Source organism: Polyodon spathula, chromosome 3 (assembly GCF_017654505.1).
Source record: "Polyodon spathula isolate WHYD16114869_AA chromosome 3, ASM1765450v1, whole genome shotgun sequence".
NCBI lineage: Eukaryota > Metazoa > Chordata > Actinopteri > Acipenseriformes > Polyodontidae > Polyodon > Polyodon spathula.
In genome coordinates this window covers 33,264,930-33,282,797 of record NC_054536.1, presented here as the reverse complement: position 1 = coordinate 33,282,797, position 17,868 = coordinate 33,264,930, and the positions used below count along the sequence as shown (strand labels likewise).

Sequence of the window (17,868 nt, the reverse complement as noted above, 5' to 3'; positions counted from 1 at the left end):
ACATTCCTGTAAAATATATTTTCTTGAAACCTGATAGGAGGTACAAATCAGATATATCATCAAGTATTCTGTTAATGTATTTTAAGAATGTAACCTGGTCTTTGTTTTAACAGAGAACATAGCACTTCTGGCTGAGACTGCACTTCGTTTTCTAGAACTTGTGCAAGAAAATAACCTAAATATGGAACATGATTTGAATGGAGAAGATACTGAAGAAACATTACACCCCAATGAAAACTATGACTCAGGTATCTTGTATAAATAATACATACCTGTTTTAGATTTATAGCTATGGTAAATTGAATTTATTGAGGGCTATTTCATATAAGTTAGCTGAAGAAAAGTAGGATATAGCAGTTAACTTTCATATGCCATTAGGATGTGCAAATATTTAAATTGCAGCACCAAAAATTAACATTTGCCAAGTCATCATTTATACATATCTAAATCATTACCAGATATGTCAAAATGAAGAGATCCTCAAATGTTTAAAGATATCTATAAATCATTTTAAGATATCTTAAGTACATTTAGAGATATCTGAAAATGTTTTCCAGATGTCTTTATATGGAGCTTTAAATATATATCTAAAATTAATTTTCGACAGTGGCTGGTAGTTAGGAAGCACCTCAGCACCGACTCGGCCGGTTACATTTAACTAGTATATTTGGCACTGGAACTCTGATGGATGTGGGCCCTCCCTCGAGTGGAGGTCCGCTGCCCGATTCTCCACGCCCAGAACATGCGTTGCCCGAAGGGACATTAGGTTCTGTTGGGCCCAAATCAGAAGCCTGAAGGCTAGGTGATGCAACCCCAGGGACCTAAGGCCACCCTGGTGGTTGACATACGCCACCACTGATGTATTGTCTGTGTGGATCAGCACATGTCTGTTCCGCAACGGGTAGGAAGTGCTGAAGGGCAAGGAACACTGCATGCAGCTCCAGCAAGTTGATATGCAGGGACGTCCAACGGCCCGACTAGGGTCTGCTGACTCCTCTGCCTTTGCAGACCGCGCCCCAACCCGAGTTGGAGGCGTCCGGTTGGAAACTACTCCCGTTTGGACTCCTTGGCACAGGGGAGAGGTAACCCTCACCCAGCGCAGGGCCGGGGAGAGTTGGCACTGTGCAACGTGTACCATGCAGTGCTGCGTTCCCACATTAGCGCCAGATACTGTGTGCACTGCGTACACCGAGCACCAGGTATAATGTGCACAGCTTGCACCGAGTCCCGTGCAGCACCAGGCACCGTGCGCACAGAGTGCCGAGTGTACAGAGTACCGTGCAGCACTGGAGCGCTAGCCTGTATCGGTACAGTGAGACAATGGGCAACGTGCGCACCATAGTACTGAAGTAGCACGGGCAGAGTCTTACTCACCGCAGTATTTAAAAACACCGGGGCAGCTGTGCACAGTGCCTACTCTGGCCGCATGGTCACACGCCTGAGTAGCGCGTAGCATACAACGGGGACGAGGCTGAAGCCGCGGCGGGCAATTGGCTTACACACACAGTAATACAAAACAGTTTTTAAATACAAAAAAAACAGTTAAAATATTACAGGACAGATGGGGAAGAGCACACTGTCTGTAGATTGAGGGACCTACACCAGAGGTGAGGGTCTGCGCAGCCCGCGTATGTCTCAACCCAACAACGAGGGAAGCTTCAGTGTATACGGCTGGCCCGGCTGAAGCAGCCGCAATGCGGCTAGTCCTTTGCGCGAGCACGGGGACGCGTAGCTACGGCTGGTGGGCTAGCTCGGCCCCATGGAGTAACAGTGCTCTCCAAAGCAAAAGGTGAAAAACACACAAGTCTTAACAATAATACTTACCGTACTAAGACAGACAAACAGAAAGAAGCAGCCTGACACACAGAGCGAGCAGGTGCTGATAGTCAGAAATAGAATAAAAAGGCTACGAATTTTTAAACCACTGATTCTGGGAAAGTGGTGAAGGCCAACTTTCAGCACAAAGTGCAGGGGAACTAGCAGTAGCTTACGCAGCACTTTTTAGAAGAAAAAAGGCTCCATGCAGCACAGGGAAGTTTTTCTTACCGAAACCAATCCTGACAAGTGAAAGAGAATGAATCTCCCCTGCGTGACGGTTAAGTACCCTCAGGAGGCAGGACCAAGGGGGTCACCGAGGGGAGAGGGCCTATCAGCAGCTTTCAAAGAAAGAGCTCAGTGACACCTACCAATAGGCAGGAGTGTATCCCCTAACAATGTTTTGGTGGCCGTCTTCGAATTGAAAGGGAACTGCTCGTTATTTTCAGACAATGGTGGGAAAGATACGTGCAGAAAGACAGGATGGGCAATTATTGCTAATTCCCCAATAAGATCCTTAGCTTACTAAATATCTTGGTATCCCTCCCATTTTAAATATATGCAAATGATTTCTGTGAGTAAATATTTGGGATTCCTCTGCACATGTCGTTCAAGATATAACTCATGGTCATCTCTGCATTGATTAAATGATTGCTAGTTTGAAGAAAAAAATCTAATAAATATAAAGAAAACAACTGCTACTCATCCTGGTAGTTTGTGTGCAAGACAAGGGTTTTTGTTTAAACTTTTAATTTCCTCTGTGAGCAGTGTTTTGTTAAAGTTTTTTTTGTTTCTTTAATTCATTTAATACAAGCTCAGCGCTTGAACCTGCTATATCTATCTATCTATCTATCTATCTATCTATCTATATATGGTTATGGAACAGTACGTTCACAAATAGTGCAACAGACATTATCACATACATGATTTTTTTTGTTGACTATTTTTACCTCAACTATTCCTCTGTCAAATGTGTACTTGTCCTACCCCTATCAGACCATACACTGCACAAGCAATGATGCCTGTAACATGCATACAGTATAGTGTCATGTTACACTGCATTTATTGCACATTTTAGAGTCGTTCAGATTTCAATTACCCAAATACTGAGACACTGAAATTACTTGTATTTTTTAGAGATCTGCACTAAAGTTTCTTTGAGTAACACACTGATGTGCACTGGATTGTATTGGAGCTTACTGATATTGAGCCACTTCGGCTGATTTAGCCTACATTGTCATTGGCATTGAACTAGAACAGAAGAGTCGCTTCTGAAGCTCTTTAATACAGTCGTATAAAAAATACATAAATAAATAAATAAACATACACCATATTAGAATGGACCACTCGGTAAACATCAGACCAAAAGTAGCTGTGTTTTCTCACATGTGCCGTCATGTTTAATACTGTGAGTATTTGTCATTGCGCGTGTCTGTTGTGGGTTACGCTTCATAGTCGGAATATGCTGTTTACATGGCTTTATATTCCACTAGTATTCCGCATACTAGTGGAATACGCCACCTCCAATATTCCGAATATGCAGAGGTGGAATATTCCTCTTCATATTCCAAATATGCTGTTTACATGGCAGAATATTTGTTTTGATTATTCAGTATTCCAAATACTAGTGGAACTATAACTGGCCATGTAAATGCACTGATTATTATCTTTTAAATATCTTCATACTCCGTAATAAAGTATAAAATGCAAAGGATCAAAACGTATTTAAAATTAGACTCATGCATATTATAATAGTGCTAATAAGTAAGCTGTTTTGTAAATATTGAAAAAGGGGCAAACATGCAAATTTTTTTCTCCCCGTTTGTACGTTTGAGAGGTGATCTCCGGTCATTGTGGATTTCTTTTCTCTCTCATATTTATATTTCATATATATATATATATATATATATATATATATATATATATATATATATAATAACCTGAGCATTGCCATGCACCTGTTATGTCTGCAGAGATCTGAAATCAATCATCTAAGTACAGTGATGTGAGTTTCTTTTTGTAGCTTTAGTGCAAATTAGACCTATACTCACTTGCTGGTTAGAATTGCTGTGCAGTATGATGTCTGTGTCTTAGTTTCTTAGATTTTCCCATTTCTTCTGTATAGAGCTGCAGGCCCTCCATGAAATGGTGCAGCAGAAAGTGGTGACGCTGCTGAGCGACCCAGAGAACATTGTGAAGCAGACGCTGATGGAGAACGGCATCACCCGGCTCTGTGTGTTTTTCGGAAGGCAGAAGGCCAATGATGTGCTCCTGTCCCACATGATCACCTTCCTGAACGACAAGAATGACTGGCATCTCCGAGGAGCTTTCTTTGATAGCATTGTCGGTTTGTATTATTGTCGGTTTGTATTAATTATTGAAACTAGGTTAAGGGTTACAGTGGAATCAGCTCATCACACGTGTTTCTTCTCCTGCCTTAAAAGCTGCTGTATCAAAAACTTTGTTGATGGTCCACTTTGTTTTTAGCTGTGGTTTAAAACCAAATTTGGCTGTTAAATCTTTTAAAGAAAAATGTTCTGGTCTTTATCTCTCCAATAGTGATGGCAACAGGTTACTAAAGGAAGCAAGAAGAAATTAACAGTGCTATCACTTTTTGATGCTTTATATTTGAAACATTTTAAAACACATTCACCTTCTTTAAGAACAAATGTTATGGGAACAACGTACACATGGAAACATTTTTTGAATTTAACGAAATAAGTACATACTTGCAGTGGTGTCTATTAGTATTTTTTACCAGTGGTCCTGTAAGTATTACTATAAGTAAATGAATTTTCTACTTTGGATTTATCACAGCTTATAGCCAGCAAACATGAAAAAACATACCAAAGCCAGAAATGTACATTTTTTGGGAGGGCAGGGCATGAAAAATCTGTATTATGTAATAATTTCACATTTAGTCTTCTAAAATAATGTTCAGTTCTCATATGATAGTTTCAGGGTGCATTTTGTTTTTACTGTGTTTCCTTTTGTTATGCATTGGTTAAACAGAAGTTAAACACTGGGGAAAAAAGCGCTTTTTAAACTGCAGCTATGGCTGTTAGAGGTACATCAACATCACGCATTACAGCAAAGCAACATGAAAAAGATTTTCCTCCTGGTGAGTTTTATTCATCGGGTGATATTTTGTTCAGTGTGTAATGAAGCAATAGACCACAACAGAAGGAACACTTGTGTCAAGCACCTTAAAAGCAGGAAACACCGAAATGGAAAATGATGCAAAGCAACTCTGGGGAGACTATGAAAAAGCAAGCTACTGTTTCAAGTCTGTCAGTGCTAAGACAAAACAAAAACTGTCGAAGTTAGAGACTTGGCTAGATTTCAGCTGACAGAAGTTTGATTAAAGCAGACATGCCTCTGGAAAATTGAAAACTTTCTGAAAGAAAAATTGAAAACTGGGGTTCGTACCGTCTGCAACCTGGCTGAGAAAACATTGCCCTCCAAAAGTTTTTCAAGCTCAAAGAGGCAAAATTTTAGATTAGATGAATTTTAATGGTAGGTGAAATGACAGATAACGAAGATCGTTTTGTACTGAATATCCTAGTTTACAAAATGGATCAGATCAATAACTGTCCAGCAGTCACACTGCAATCTGTGTTCCTGCAAAAAACGGATGGAGCAACAATACTTTGAGTACAGTATTGAATGGGAATGAATTACTGCATTTGTTTCTGGTAATGCCGCAAATATGAAGACATTTTATGATTCTCAAAGGCATGGCTGTGAACTCTCTTAATTCGCCTCTACAGAACATTTTTATGCACGTGTTAGACACATTTGGCAGACCAAGTTCACTTTTGCCAGTTTCATCTGTGAAAAAAATCTTTCAAACTTTCTGAAAATGTGTCAGAAAAAAGAGGGAAAGCCACTTGAAAAGGTACCAGGACCCACAGAGCCAATTGTAACCTGCTGGAAAACATGGTTTGATGCTGTCCAATACATCAACGAAAACACAGATGCAGTTAAGATACAGTGAAAATATTAAAAGCCAAATCTGTTCAGTGTGAAATCCACTATAATGCTGACAACTTATCCAATCTGTAGCAGAATTCTGACAATCCAGTCCCACAGTGTAGTCTCTACAAACATGCATTACAAACATGCACGTTGCTCCCTCTTTACCCAAGTTCTGCCTGCCTGCTGCAGGATTTTTTAAAGCTGTCAGAGTTTTGAAACCGAACCTTGTCAACTTACCGGTCAGAAACGACTCACTTTTGGCTTCTTTACCTGGATATACAGAGGATGCTGCAAGAGAAATGGGAGAATATCGATCTGTGGCTTTGGAAGTGCCCCAGTACACCAATGTATTGACCTTTTGGCCTCCAATGAAGGATAATTTCCGTCACATGCAGCAAATGGCTGCAGTGACTAGCTGTACTGGTGTATGGTGTACGAAGTTGTGAATTCTCAGCTAAGCCACAGCCTGAAGCCAGACATCTGGCTGAACTAGCAAAAGTATATATGAACAAATAAACATAAGAATAAGAACATAAGAAAAGCTTGAGAACAAGAAAAGGCCATTCGGCCCATCAAGTCTCATCCTTTGTTCGCACACCATTTTCCCGTACTCGGGGAAACTAATTTAAAAACACATAACCTAGTCTTTTTTATTCCCAGTGTTGTAGATCCTACTACTTCACCTGGTCAGCTATTCCATGCATTTATAACTCTGTGCTTTCTACCTCTGTTCTAAACTTATTTTTACTTGGCTTTCACTTTTGCCCTCTTGTTCTCTCTTTGCTAAATTAAACAGCCTTATATCTAGTTTGATTAAAACAGCAAGTTGAACATTGTCCTCTTTTTTTTTTAAAACAATCTTCAGCAGCACATGAAAAATTATGAGAGGCAGGTACTGCACTTAATGATTTATAATTTTAATATTCAATAGTTATCACTCTATTTTCATATGCATTTTTGGCATATGCACTTAAGGATCAGTGTGCAGAGAACGCTTAAGGTCCATGCCTTTTTTTTTTTCCTCTGTCCTGCTCTTAATTAATGATTATGTTCTGTACAGTGTAAACATTACATTTATTTATACAGTTGTTTCAACAATGCAAAATGTGTTGTATAGATTTAATTTAAACATATATTCTCATGCATTTCAGTAGTAAAAAAAGTTATATAAAAAATTAACTTCTCCTGAAACGATCTTGCTTTAAGGGAAATGCGATGACATCAGGGCCCTGGTCATAGCTCATACAGTACAAGCTTTTTGCACAAGTCTGGGGGTGTGTTTTGCTACTGCTCTGATCAGAACGGATTCAATTCTCAATACTTAAAAACTTCTTACCAACATTGAATGATTTGGATTCAGCACTTGTCAAGTCAGGGCTATGGGCCTGGAAAACATTTGATCAAAATCAACATGTATTGTACAGCATGTCACTGTGGATAATAGCTTTGAAATAGACAAGGGTTAATACTTATGGGCACCACTGTACTTAGACAACTGATTCCAGATCTTTGAGTCCTGGAGGAATATTGGAATGATGGGAAACCTGTGGAAACACTGTTTGAAATGTTTCTTGTGTTTCCGTGCCAAGGGTTGGATCCACATTTGTCAATTTATTTTTCTTACAGCTCATGAGATCAAGCTGAACACCATTGCCAAGACACATCTGATTGAAACTGCCCTATTTTACAGATTAATTCAATTTATCTTGTGGTTTTTGAAAAATAGCAAATCTAATGGGGCAGATTTATCAAAGTCTTCGAATTGGAAAATACTATAAACAGATCTGGAAAATAACTGTTGAATATAGCATAGTCCTCAATATGAATAGGCCCTAATCTGTCTTGCCTTATGTTTTGTGGGTAACTGCATGATCATTTTGTCTGTGTTCTGTGCTTCAGGGGTTGCAGCATATGTGGGCTGGCAGAGCTCCTCCATCCTGAAGCCTTTACTGCAGCAAGGCTTAAGTGACGCTGAAGAATTTGTCATCTACAAGGCTCTCAATGCCCTGACCTGCATGTGCCAGCTCGGGCTGCTCCAGAAGCCACACATCTATGAATTTGTCAGCGATATTGGTAAGCCCTATTCGATGGTTTTACCTACCACACAAGGAGAGGTCAATCATTAGGGAGCTAGACATTCAGCTGGCTTTAATTACTGCATTGGGATGTTCCTGGGATAGTCTGTCTGATCTTTTGTTAGCACTCCCAGGGATGAAAAATTGGATTTTGGTTAATGTTGGGGAGGGGGAGTCTGTGACAAGATTAAGTATATTTATACCAATAGTAATAAGGTTTCTTAATTTTGTGTAAAATACCCCTAGAGAACCACCTGATGTGCATTGCTCTATATAAATATTGATGGATTCAAAATTACTGTTAGCATATCGTAATATGCATGAAACTAAATTAGTGAGTAGGTAAGCTTCATTTGGTTCCTGACAGTGTGGTTTAACGGTGTCCCATTATTTCCGTAACAATTTCAAGGGAGTTGGTTAGTCTTCAAAATATTATAAAAAAAAGAAATTCTTTGGAACTTTTTATTTAAATTTTTAATCATTTTTTTCTTTTTTTTTTTTTTTTTTAGCTCCATTTCTCTGTCACCCTAATCTCTGGATTCGTTACGGGGCCGTGGGATTCATAACTATGGTGGCTCAGCATCTGAACATTGCAGATGTATACTGCAAGTTAATGCCATATCTGAACCCATTTATTACACAGCCAATAATCCAGGTAAAAGGCTTTGGCCAGCATAACATTTTCTCATATTTATTAAGAGTAGATGTAAATACAGCAGCTCGTTTTTATTTATATCAAATGCAGATTCATGTTCTTCGGGCAATTTCCTGACACTGGAAAAAGAGTCGGTGGGTGTATTTTAAGTATGGGTACATTTCTACAATGCACTGCCATTGTCAGCTAAAAGGTGTTAGTCACTGTAACAGTCATGCCAGACATTTTATTTTTGTATCACAATATTTGACTGTTATTCTTAAGTTTGACCGTAGCAGGTTAGTTTTCTCTACTTCTGCAATTGTATTTATTTACAGTCTGCAAATTTGTAAAGATCTTGGTGCTCAGAGAAATTAATGACCAACTGCAGAAAAAATATGTTATTTAAGAGAATGGTAATATTCTGTCTTTATGCCATGTTGCTCTTTATAGTGCTCTTAGCAATATCTTTTTTTACGTTAATTGCAAATGATGTGTGAGCCACTGTTTGCATTCAGCTGTAGAGTTCTTATTGTATGTCAGTTCAGACTACCAGAAGCTACTGGACATGTATTGCATCCATCATGACACATTCTCACCCTGAAGGGTAGGAATTACAACGATCTTGTTTCGTGTGTACTCTCACATATCCTGGTATCCTTTTCTCAAATACATGTGGTAAAATAAAAAAAAATAAATAAATGAGTGTTTCATCCAGCCTTGTTTTTATAGTACAGTATGTGATTTTGATTAAAGTAATACATTAGGGAAATGAGGCTATGTGCCCGAAATTAACTTTCTATGCCACTTTGATTATATGGAAACAGAGTCCTCACCAAAATGTACATTGGTTACAGCTGCACAACATTTGGACTGATTTCACTAACAAGTGCCTGAATTTAGGCCCATATCCTCTTTGTGATTCCATACTGAGAGTCAAGACATGCTTGCAGTTATATTACCTATATGAGTGATTCCAGGCACCCTCGTCAATTTATAGCCAAAGCCCATTTACACAGCATTAAAAGTACACTGTGTATGCATGGACAATGAAGGGAATGTTTGTTTCCTTTCAATTGCTCTACCCAATAATGTAATAATTGCAATTGCATATATGTATAAAATAAAATCTGATTCACAGGGTAGTATAGATGCCCTGTTACCCACTGATTTCCTGTCTTTTCAGATCGACAAAGAAATAGTGCTGTTGAGTGTTCTTAAGGAGCCTGTAAGCCGTTCCATATTCGACTATGCTTTACGATCCAAGGATATCAGTAGCCTCTTTAGGCACTTGCACCTGCGCCAGAAGAAACGCAACGGCTCCATCCCTGAGTGCCCTCTGCCTGAGGACCCAGCCATAGCTCAGCTGTTAAAGAAGCTGCTTTCTCAGGTACTGAACAGTGATTTTCTGTTATGTGAAGAGAAGAGTTGACTTGTCTCCAGCCTCATGTTGGAATTGAAATACGACTACAGTATATATCATTCCATATAAATACACTTGAAAATGGGGGCTTTTCACTTATTGGCATATGGCTAATGACAACTTTTTGCTGGGAACCGAGAGGTTGTTAGTAAGCGGCATCTAGTGCGTGCGTGCGTGCGTGCGTGCGTGCGTGCGTGCGTGCGTGCGTGCGTGCGTGTGTGTGCGTGTGTGTGTGTGTGTGTGTGTGTGCGTGCGTGCGTGCGTGCGTGCGTGCGTGCGTGCGTGCGTGCGTGCGTGCGTGCTAATTATGTGTTGTGCTTTAGGGGATGACAGAATCTGAAGAAGACAAGCTTTTGGCCCTGAAAGACTTCATGCTCAAGTCAAACAAGGCCAAAGCTAACATCATCGACCAGAGCCATATCAATGACAGCACTCAGAGTGGTGTGATTGATCTTGGTACCTTGGGAATCACTGGCCGACAAGTTGACCTTGTGAAACCTAAGCAAGAACAAGATGACAAACGGGGTATGTATAGTGTGTGTTTGTGGTTGTGAATCCAGTGTATATGTCAATGACTGTCATATGTACGTTACATTAATTATGCTACTTAAACTACTTTCCACTGTGGATGACTCCCTTCAAACTTGTGACACTGTTCTACAACAGCTTAATCTGTCTGTTAGTGCTGGGACAAATACCCTAACATTTGAACAAATATCTTTTACATGTGTTTGGATATAAAAATCAGACGTTTATATTCACTAAAAATGACAAAAATGTCTTGCACTTATTTACCACACCAGAAGTTGTGCGACAGTTTCAGAAATGGCAAATGAAAAAGAGCTTTGTGTGAGATGTGAGATTAATATATCTATAAAAAAAAAAAAAACACAGCATCAACACAGCAGCTCTTGAGCCTCTATTTAAAAGTTTTACACTGCAAAAGATAAACAAACCAGATTAAATGCGTACATGCATAGTGATCTCTATGGAACACCGTCTGGATTAAAAAACGCGTTGTGTTGCTTTAGAGCGAGCCAGAATCTCATGAACAGAACAAAGACAAGCACGTCATTCAGAAATACTTTGCTTAAACAGTGTCCTACTTGCTGGAAATCTGTAGTGATTTTTATATAGATTCTATATGTTATATATTTTTGTTTAGACTTTCTGTTATGTGGAATGTAAGAAATGAGAACCGAAACATTGAGGTTTTTTTCCCTTCATTTTACAATGTCATTACCACATTTGTTTTATTTGAAATGTTCAAAGTTAAATTTCGGTTTTTGTTTGCTTGTTCAGCTACAAAAAGGCACAAGTATTACTTTTTGCTTTTTGTAGTTAATTCACTGGGGTAAAGTAAGGCCTACACAACGTATTCTTTACTCCTAGGATATTTTTCTACTTTAAAATGTTACATATTGTAATGTCTTGCTGTAAAATAAAGGCACACACACAGTCCCCCTGCCCCTGCTGCAATGCAGTCAGAGCAATATAGTTGCTTTTATTACTTTTTGAATAAGAATGAAATTATGAGTGAATATCTGAACATGAACATCTTGTGCTTGTCCCAGCACTTTAAATATTATTTATTTATTTATTTATTTTTAGCAAGAAAACATACAAAACAAGACTCCAATATGAATGAAGAATGGAAAAGCATGTTTGGTTCCTTGGAGCCTTCCAACATAACACAGACGGTACATAAAGTTTATTTATTTTAGTAGTCTTTGGGATAAATGAAGTGCTCCTTAAAGGTTGCTGTATGGTTATATGTGGTGACAGCAAGACTCCTGATCCATCGATTAGGTATTCCATATAAAGTTTGGCAAATGCATTGATGAGAAATCATTGCCATTGTCTTTGATTTACCATGAAAGAGAAATACTTTTTAAACCAATGTTTCTTTTCAATACTTCTGATCTACTGAGTATGGGCAGCCAGAGACAGAACTCCAGTGTGCCTCAACACTGTCCTGAAGTGAGGGAGATTCTGTAGGATGTTACATGTAACCATGTAACATACACCAGGGTTTTGGACAAATACAAATTTAATGAGCTGTCAACTTGGGTCAAGATAATGTATTTGTGGCCTTGTATAAGATATATCCCATTAGGGAAAAAAAGGGTTATGAGTGCATGTTTCAGGGCAGTATTCCTATGTTTCAGGTGTCTGATGGAGCAGGAATTCAGACCAGAAAAGCAACCACTTCTCTACCTGCAGTGCAGGCTATAAGCAGCACTTCCACTTATCAGAGGAGGCTCACTACCTGCAAAACAGAGCTGCAGCATCTGGTCCAGCAGAAGAGGGAGCAATGTAATGCAGAACGAATGGCCAAGCAAATGATGGAGAGTGCTGAGTGGGAGACCAAGCCTCCTCCTCCAGGTAATCCTATGCAACCATTTTTTAAAAAATTTAAGACGTGTTTATCTACTGTAAATACCTACAGTATTTGTACTGATTTCCTGTCTAGGAGTCCAATGTACCAGTCCCTGACTTAAGACAGAGCTAGATACCAAAAAATATATAGTAATGGTACCAATTTAACAGAAGTGAATGCTTTCTTTTGCAGGATGGCATCCAAAGGGCTTACTGGTTGCACACTTGCATGAGCACAAGTCTGCTGTGAACCGCATCCGCGTATCTGACGAGCATTCCATTTTTGCAACTTGCTCCAATGATGGAACCGTGAAAATCTGGGACAGCCAAAAAATGGAAGGAAAGACCACCACCACCAGGTATGTAATCTGGGTTCTATTGATGTCCTATGGCAACCTTTTTTCAGCTTTACAAAGTACACCACAAAAGGCGATAGCTTACTTGACCAAATTATGGAATGTATAGACATTTAAGTTTAAAAAATATTATCTGGTACTACAAAAAGTTTAAGAAAGTTTGCTGGAGTACTCGGGGGTGTGGAATTCATATCGCCTTACTGGACAACAGGTTGGCTGTATTATGGGTTCAGCTCTTAAAACCATTACAGTGGATCCCATCGACATGTTTAAGATTATCAGTAGAATTAGAAAATAGTCTCTGTACAGTTTTACATTTGTTTTGTAATGGACAAAATATTTGTGTTGGCACTTTATATGGTACATTCACGTCATTTGGTCATTCTATGCCTAGCAGCATTTCAAAAGTTTATTATTGTTGGCTTAATTTTACATTTCCATTGGGGGATTAACGTTTTTTGTAGTTAAAGTAATTTCATCTTAACTGTTGAGTGCTTCTGTTTTGTTGTACTTTAAAACATGATATTTGGCACTATACTAGGTCCTCAAAGGCATGCTGAGATGAAAGACCTAGAATGTCCCTAAAGCAATATTTCCCTCCATTAAGCTCTCATAACACCCCCATTGTTTTTACAGGTCGGTTTTGACCTACTCCCGTGTTGGAGGACATGTCAAAACACTGACATTCTGCCAAGGCTCTCATTACTTGGCTGTTGCTTCAGATAATGGATCTATCCAACTCTTGGCAATTGAATCAAACAAGCCTCCCAAATCTCCAAAAGTCCATCCATTTCAAACAAGGTATCTTCATAATTTATTTATTTATTTATTTTCAACTTAGAAGTCTGTGTGGTTAATGGACAGCAGATTGTTTAATGTTGTGTCCATCGTTCCCTCTAAGCTTTTTAGATACTGAGAAACTTGCTGTTTTGACTGAGAAAGGGTAAATTATCAGTGAGAAACCTTCAGCCACACATTAACCCTTTTTAATATATTTTTGTCGCATTATACAATTGGGAAACAATATTCCAACACAAGTATCTCAACAATTTTACAATTTACTTTAAATTTAAACAAGATATTTAATGTGGCACTGCGATTTTCAATCATCCTCTGACCCTATGCAGCCCTGTTGGTTGTTACCATAGATATAGACTACATGCTTAACTGGTGGCCTGCATAAAATTGCTTTATACTACTGCATAAAACACTGGTATCTGCACTGCCTTCAATTGTAGCCTTCTTTAGGGCTACTAATTGTTCCATTCTTTGGAATAAAATGACCAATTCCATTTGCTCCCACTTTTTATTAGCGTATTAATAATTAAATATGGCATTTGAATATAAATATAATGTTGGTAGTTAAAATAAGTACATTTCAGTGAACAATTATTTTTTTGTTTTTTTCCAATCAAACTCTTGTTGCTGTAATAGTAAGTAAAGCACCTGAAGACACATCACACCTGTTATAATGTTTATAGATATCACTTGGCTCATTGCTGGAATTAAATTAAGCAGGAAAAAACCTAAGAATTATATTACAACAGTTCAGAAAATCAAATGTCCAGCACAGCTGTGAGAATCATATTTACAGTCTTCCACTAACACAGTAGTTCAGTCTACAAATAAAGGTGTTTTGAAAAGACCTGTTTAGCTTATTGCTGGCATTTACAATAATAATAAAATATATGAAACAGTTTAGTAACAGTCCAGCAATGTCATGTGAGAGTAATCCTATGTACAGTACTCCACAAATTAAGTTTAGCGTTTTACTGGCATTCTAATAATAACCAGGATAAAATATGAAACCCTGATAAAGGCCTGTTGACTGACTCGTTGCTCTGAAACAGGTTCATTGCTGTGTATTACCCGATTTGTAATTTAAATAGCGCCACTTTTAAAGTAAATGCACAATGAATCCTCTCAATTGTTTCTTTCCTAATTCTGCAGTGTTATTTGTAAGATTTAAAAAGAGGTGTGCCTCCAGACAGAATGTCTTTATGAAACCAACGGTGTGTAGTGTAGTGACTACATCCTTTACACAGTAAAGTGATCAATTTCCTTTAAGGATTGTATAGCTAGAAAAATAGTTTTGAGCTCATTTCTTCATCTTCAGGAAATATAATTCAATTAAGAAACGGCCATGGTTTAAAATTGCTAATACAGCTTCATTGAAGGCAGGTAGCATGGAAAGAAATAAACTAAACAATACGCAATTAATTTAGCTTACATACTTAGTGTTTTTAGCAACATCGATCTAGTAGCAAAAGTTGTTGAGCAGAGCATTGTGATGAACGAAATGTTTTGTTAGGTCTCACCTCTGGCAGTACCTGCTAGAAGAATTACTAATGTAATGTAATTCACATTATAAAAGGGTAGGGCTGTGTCCGAAGTTTCGTTCGCTAGCCAGGGATTCGAAGATTGTTTTATACCTTCGAAGGTTTGTCAGACTGGTTCATGCACTGTATTTTTATTTAATTTTTTTGACAATGTGTGAGTACTATAAATCACACATTTAAATGTCACTCAGATGCAAAATTCGATCTTTTGATTTGAATAATGCATATTACGTAAACAGAAGTTGTTCGTAAAAGCCGCTACCAAAATGTTACGTAGTAACTTTACCTGACGCCACTGCAGTGTGTGGAGCAGGGTATATAGTATCCAAAGCAGTGGCTCATACCTCCAGGCTGTATTGCTTCAGTAAAATATATACTGAATACCTAGTATACAAGACAGTGTAAGAGAAGTGCTATGGTAGAATATGTTTGAAACATACAAAATATACTCCAACACTAATAATTTTAATTTAAAAAACTGAGCACAGTGCGCCCCTCTCCGCTCCAGCTCGTGTTATCCAGAAGAAAATTTCTTCATTGGCCATCTCGACAGCATTGTACCGTGCGTAAGGCGTAAGCTCTATTGAAAGAAATGTCTCCAAACCCCTCTGCTGTTTGGGATTTTTTTGTTAAATGCCCAGACGACCAAAAAAAAAAAAAAAGTTGAATGCAAACTGTGCAAGTGACTCGTAACATGATGGAGGCATAACCAATCTCTGCGGTCACTTGACAAGCGTAAGTTCATATTATTGTTATTAGTATTATTCATATTTTTAGTAGTAGTAAAATGTGACTGATAACCTACTTGGAACGGTGACTTAAATAAAGCTTTGTCTGCTGCAGTTGGTGCTGGTGCAATGCTTACTGTGTATATCGCAAGCAGTCTCAATTACGTGTAAATAAACACCGTTTATTTAAAAAAAATAAAATAAAATAATAAAAACATGATTGTTCTATATAACATATTTTTTTTAACTACATGTGAATGTTGTATTTCATTAAAATGGATTACCTGTAAAATAATAGGATTTTCAATCAAATATAAACAATTAGTATGGTGATTTCACCAATAAATTATGCAAATGAGTACCATCAAAAGTTTAAACCTTCCTTCGGTAATGTGTAACGGCGTCAAGCTCTAGGGTGCCAGATAGTAATAAATGTCCTATCAAATTATTTAACTTAACCACATTACCAGGACCAGAAAACCCATCATCCTAATCAAGTCCTATATAATCAACCAGAGAAAAAGGGGACTATTAATTAATTGAATAACCAAACAAATTGCTTATGAATAAAATATATATATATATATATATATATATATAATTATATATATATATATATATATATATATATATATATATATATATATATATAAATATATGCACATGGCTCCAAAATAAGTTCATTATGCCGGAGGCGGCGGCGGCCCGGCTCCCTCAGGTGGCGGACCATAATAATTAAACCAAATTACAAAATAAAAAAAACAAAACATGTACAAAACAAAATATTAACCAAACATAATAAAAAAAAAAAATAACAGTTAATTGCTATGGTAGTAACAAATAGTACAATGCAATGAAAAGCTTTTCATCCCTATTGGAAACCTGCTTTAAATACGGTCCTTCAAAGAGACAAACTAACTTTACCATTGTATTACCAAAGACACCTCTTTAGCAATCAACGGCAGTGGTTGCGGGAATATACCCTCACGAGCCACATTACACTATTAAACTGCAAGCTGGGTTTCAATAGTCTCAGCAAACACACACAATGCAATATACATACCCAACAATTAATCAACAAAGCAAAAATTAGTTAACAATTTACTAAAATAAAATACAGAAACAAAAAACACCCCAGTATACTATAAAGCAATATTTAACATTATTTACTGGGGTCAAAACAAGATAAATAAATAAATCTGGGAGGGGCAAAAATAATAAAGTAAAGAAAATAACACACGAGTCTGTATAATACACAAGGATTGACGGTAATACTTTAGCAGTTCTGATAGACAGAGTAATGTTCATTTAATATGCTGCAAGTCAGTTATGTTCGAGTTATTTTCTCTTCCTTACAGAGACTGTATTGGATATTTAACCAGTCACAGAAATGTCAATTTCCCTTTAGTAATCGAAACAACGATGCGGGAATCCTTTCAGTAACTTAAAACCAAACTACCCGGGGTGTTCAAAACTGTACGACCTGTTCCGCTGGAACAAACAGGTTAGTTAACCTTGTTTGTTCATCTGGCCTCCGGCACGATAGTTTGTTCCCACACCAAATACTTGGCAAGTAGTGTCCAGTTAACAGTTTTCCTCATACAGCTGCTGATAATATAGAAAACTGTCTGCTCTTTTTCCCATTTTTTTTTTTCAAAAACACCATCACAGTCACAGCCCTCAGCTCCAAAACTTCCTGATGACATCACACAATGCCTTCCATCCCAGACTGCATCACAAACAGGAACCGCCAACCTCCATACAGCACCCGAAGTGACCTCCAGCGAGCCTCCTCAACAAGCTAATTGTTCCCACTTTTATACGCAATTAGTTCTCTTTTAAACTTTATACAGTATCGATATGTCGTGTTTGCCACATTCTCCCCCCTTTAATAATGGCTCCAGCTTTAAGTTGCATTATAACCATAATAATTAAACCAAATTACAAAATAAAAAAAACAAAACATGTACAAAACAAAATATTAACCAAACATAATAAAAAAAAAAAATAACAGTTAATTGCTATGGTAGTAACAAATAGTACAAGACAATGAAAAGCTTTTCATCCCTATTGGAAACCTGCTTTAAATACGGTCCTTCAAAGAGACAAACTAACTTTACCATTGTATTACCAAAGACACC

At 37.8% G+C, this 17,868-nt stretch overlaps 1 protein-coding gene across 3 annotated transcripts in view; it reads left to right on the top strand.

Annotated features, from left to right (window-relative positions):
- pik3r4 (phosphoinositide-3-kinase, regulatory subunit 4) overlaps positions 1 to 17,868 on the top strand; it is a 35,018-nt gene that overhangs the window by 3,803 nt on the left and 13,347 nt on the right. For all 3 annotated transcript variants that reach the window (XM_041245086.1, XM_041245085.1, XM_041245087.1), the window contains exons 5-14: positions 114 to 248; positions 3,941 to 4,162; positions 7,693 to 7,866; positions 8,378 to 8,523; positions 9,689 to 9,892; positions 10,249 to 10,450; positions 11,537 to 11,625; positions 12,094 to 12,310; positions 12,498 to 12,663; positions 13,297 to 13,461. In XM_041245086.1, coding sequence (XP_041101020.1) covers positions 114 to 248; positions 3,941 to 4,162; positions 7,693 to 7,866; positions 8,378 to 8,523; positions 9,689 to 9,892; positions 10,249 to 10,450; positions 11,537 to 11,625; positions 12,094 to 12,310; positions 12,498 to 12,663; positions 13,297 to 13,461 — 1,720 coding nt within the window. The remainder of the gene's footprint in view (positions 1 to 113; positions 249 to 3,940; positions 4,163 to 7,692; positions 7,867 to 8,377; positions 8,524 to 9,688; positions 9,893 to 10,248; positions 10,451 to 11,536; positions 11,626 to 12,093; positions 12,311 to 12,497; positions 12,664 to 13,296; positions 13,462 to 17,868) is intronic.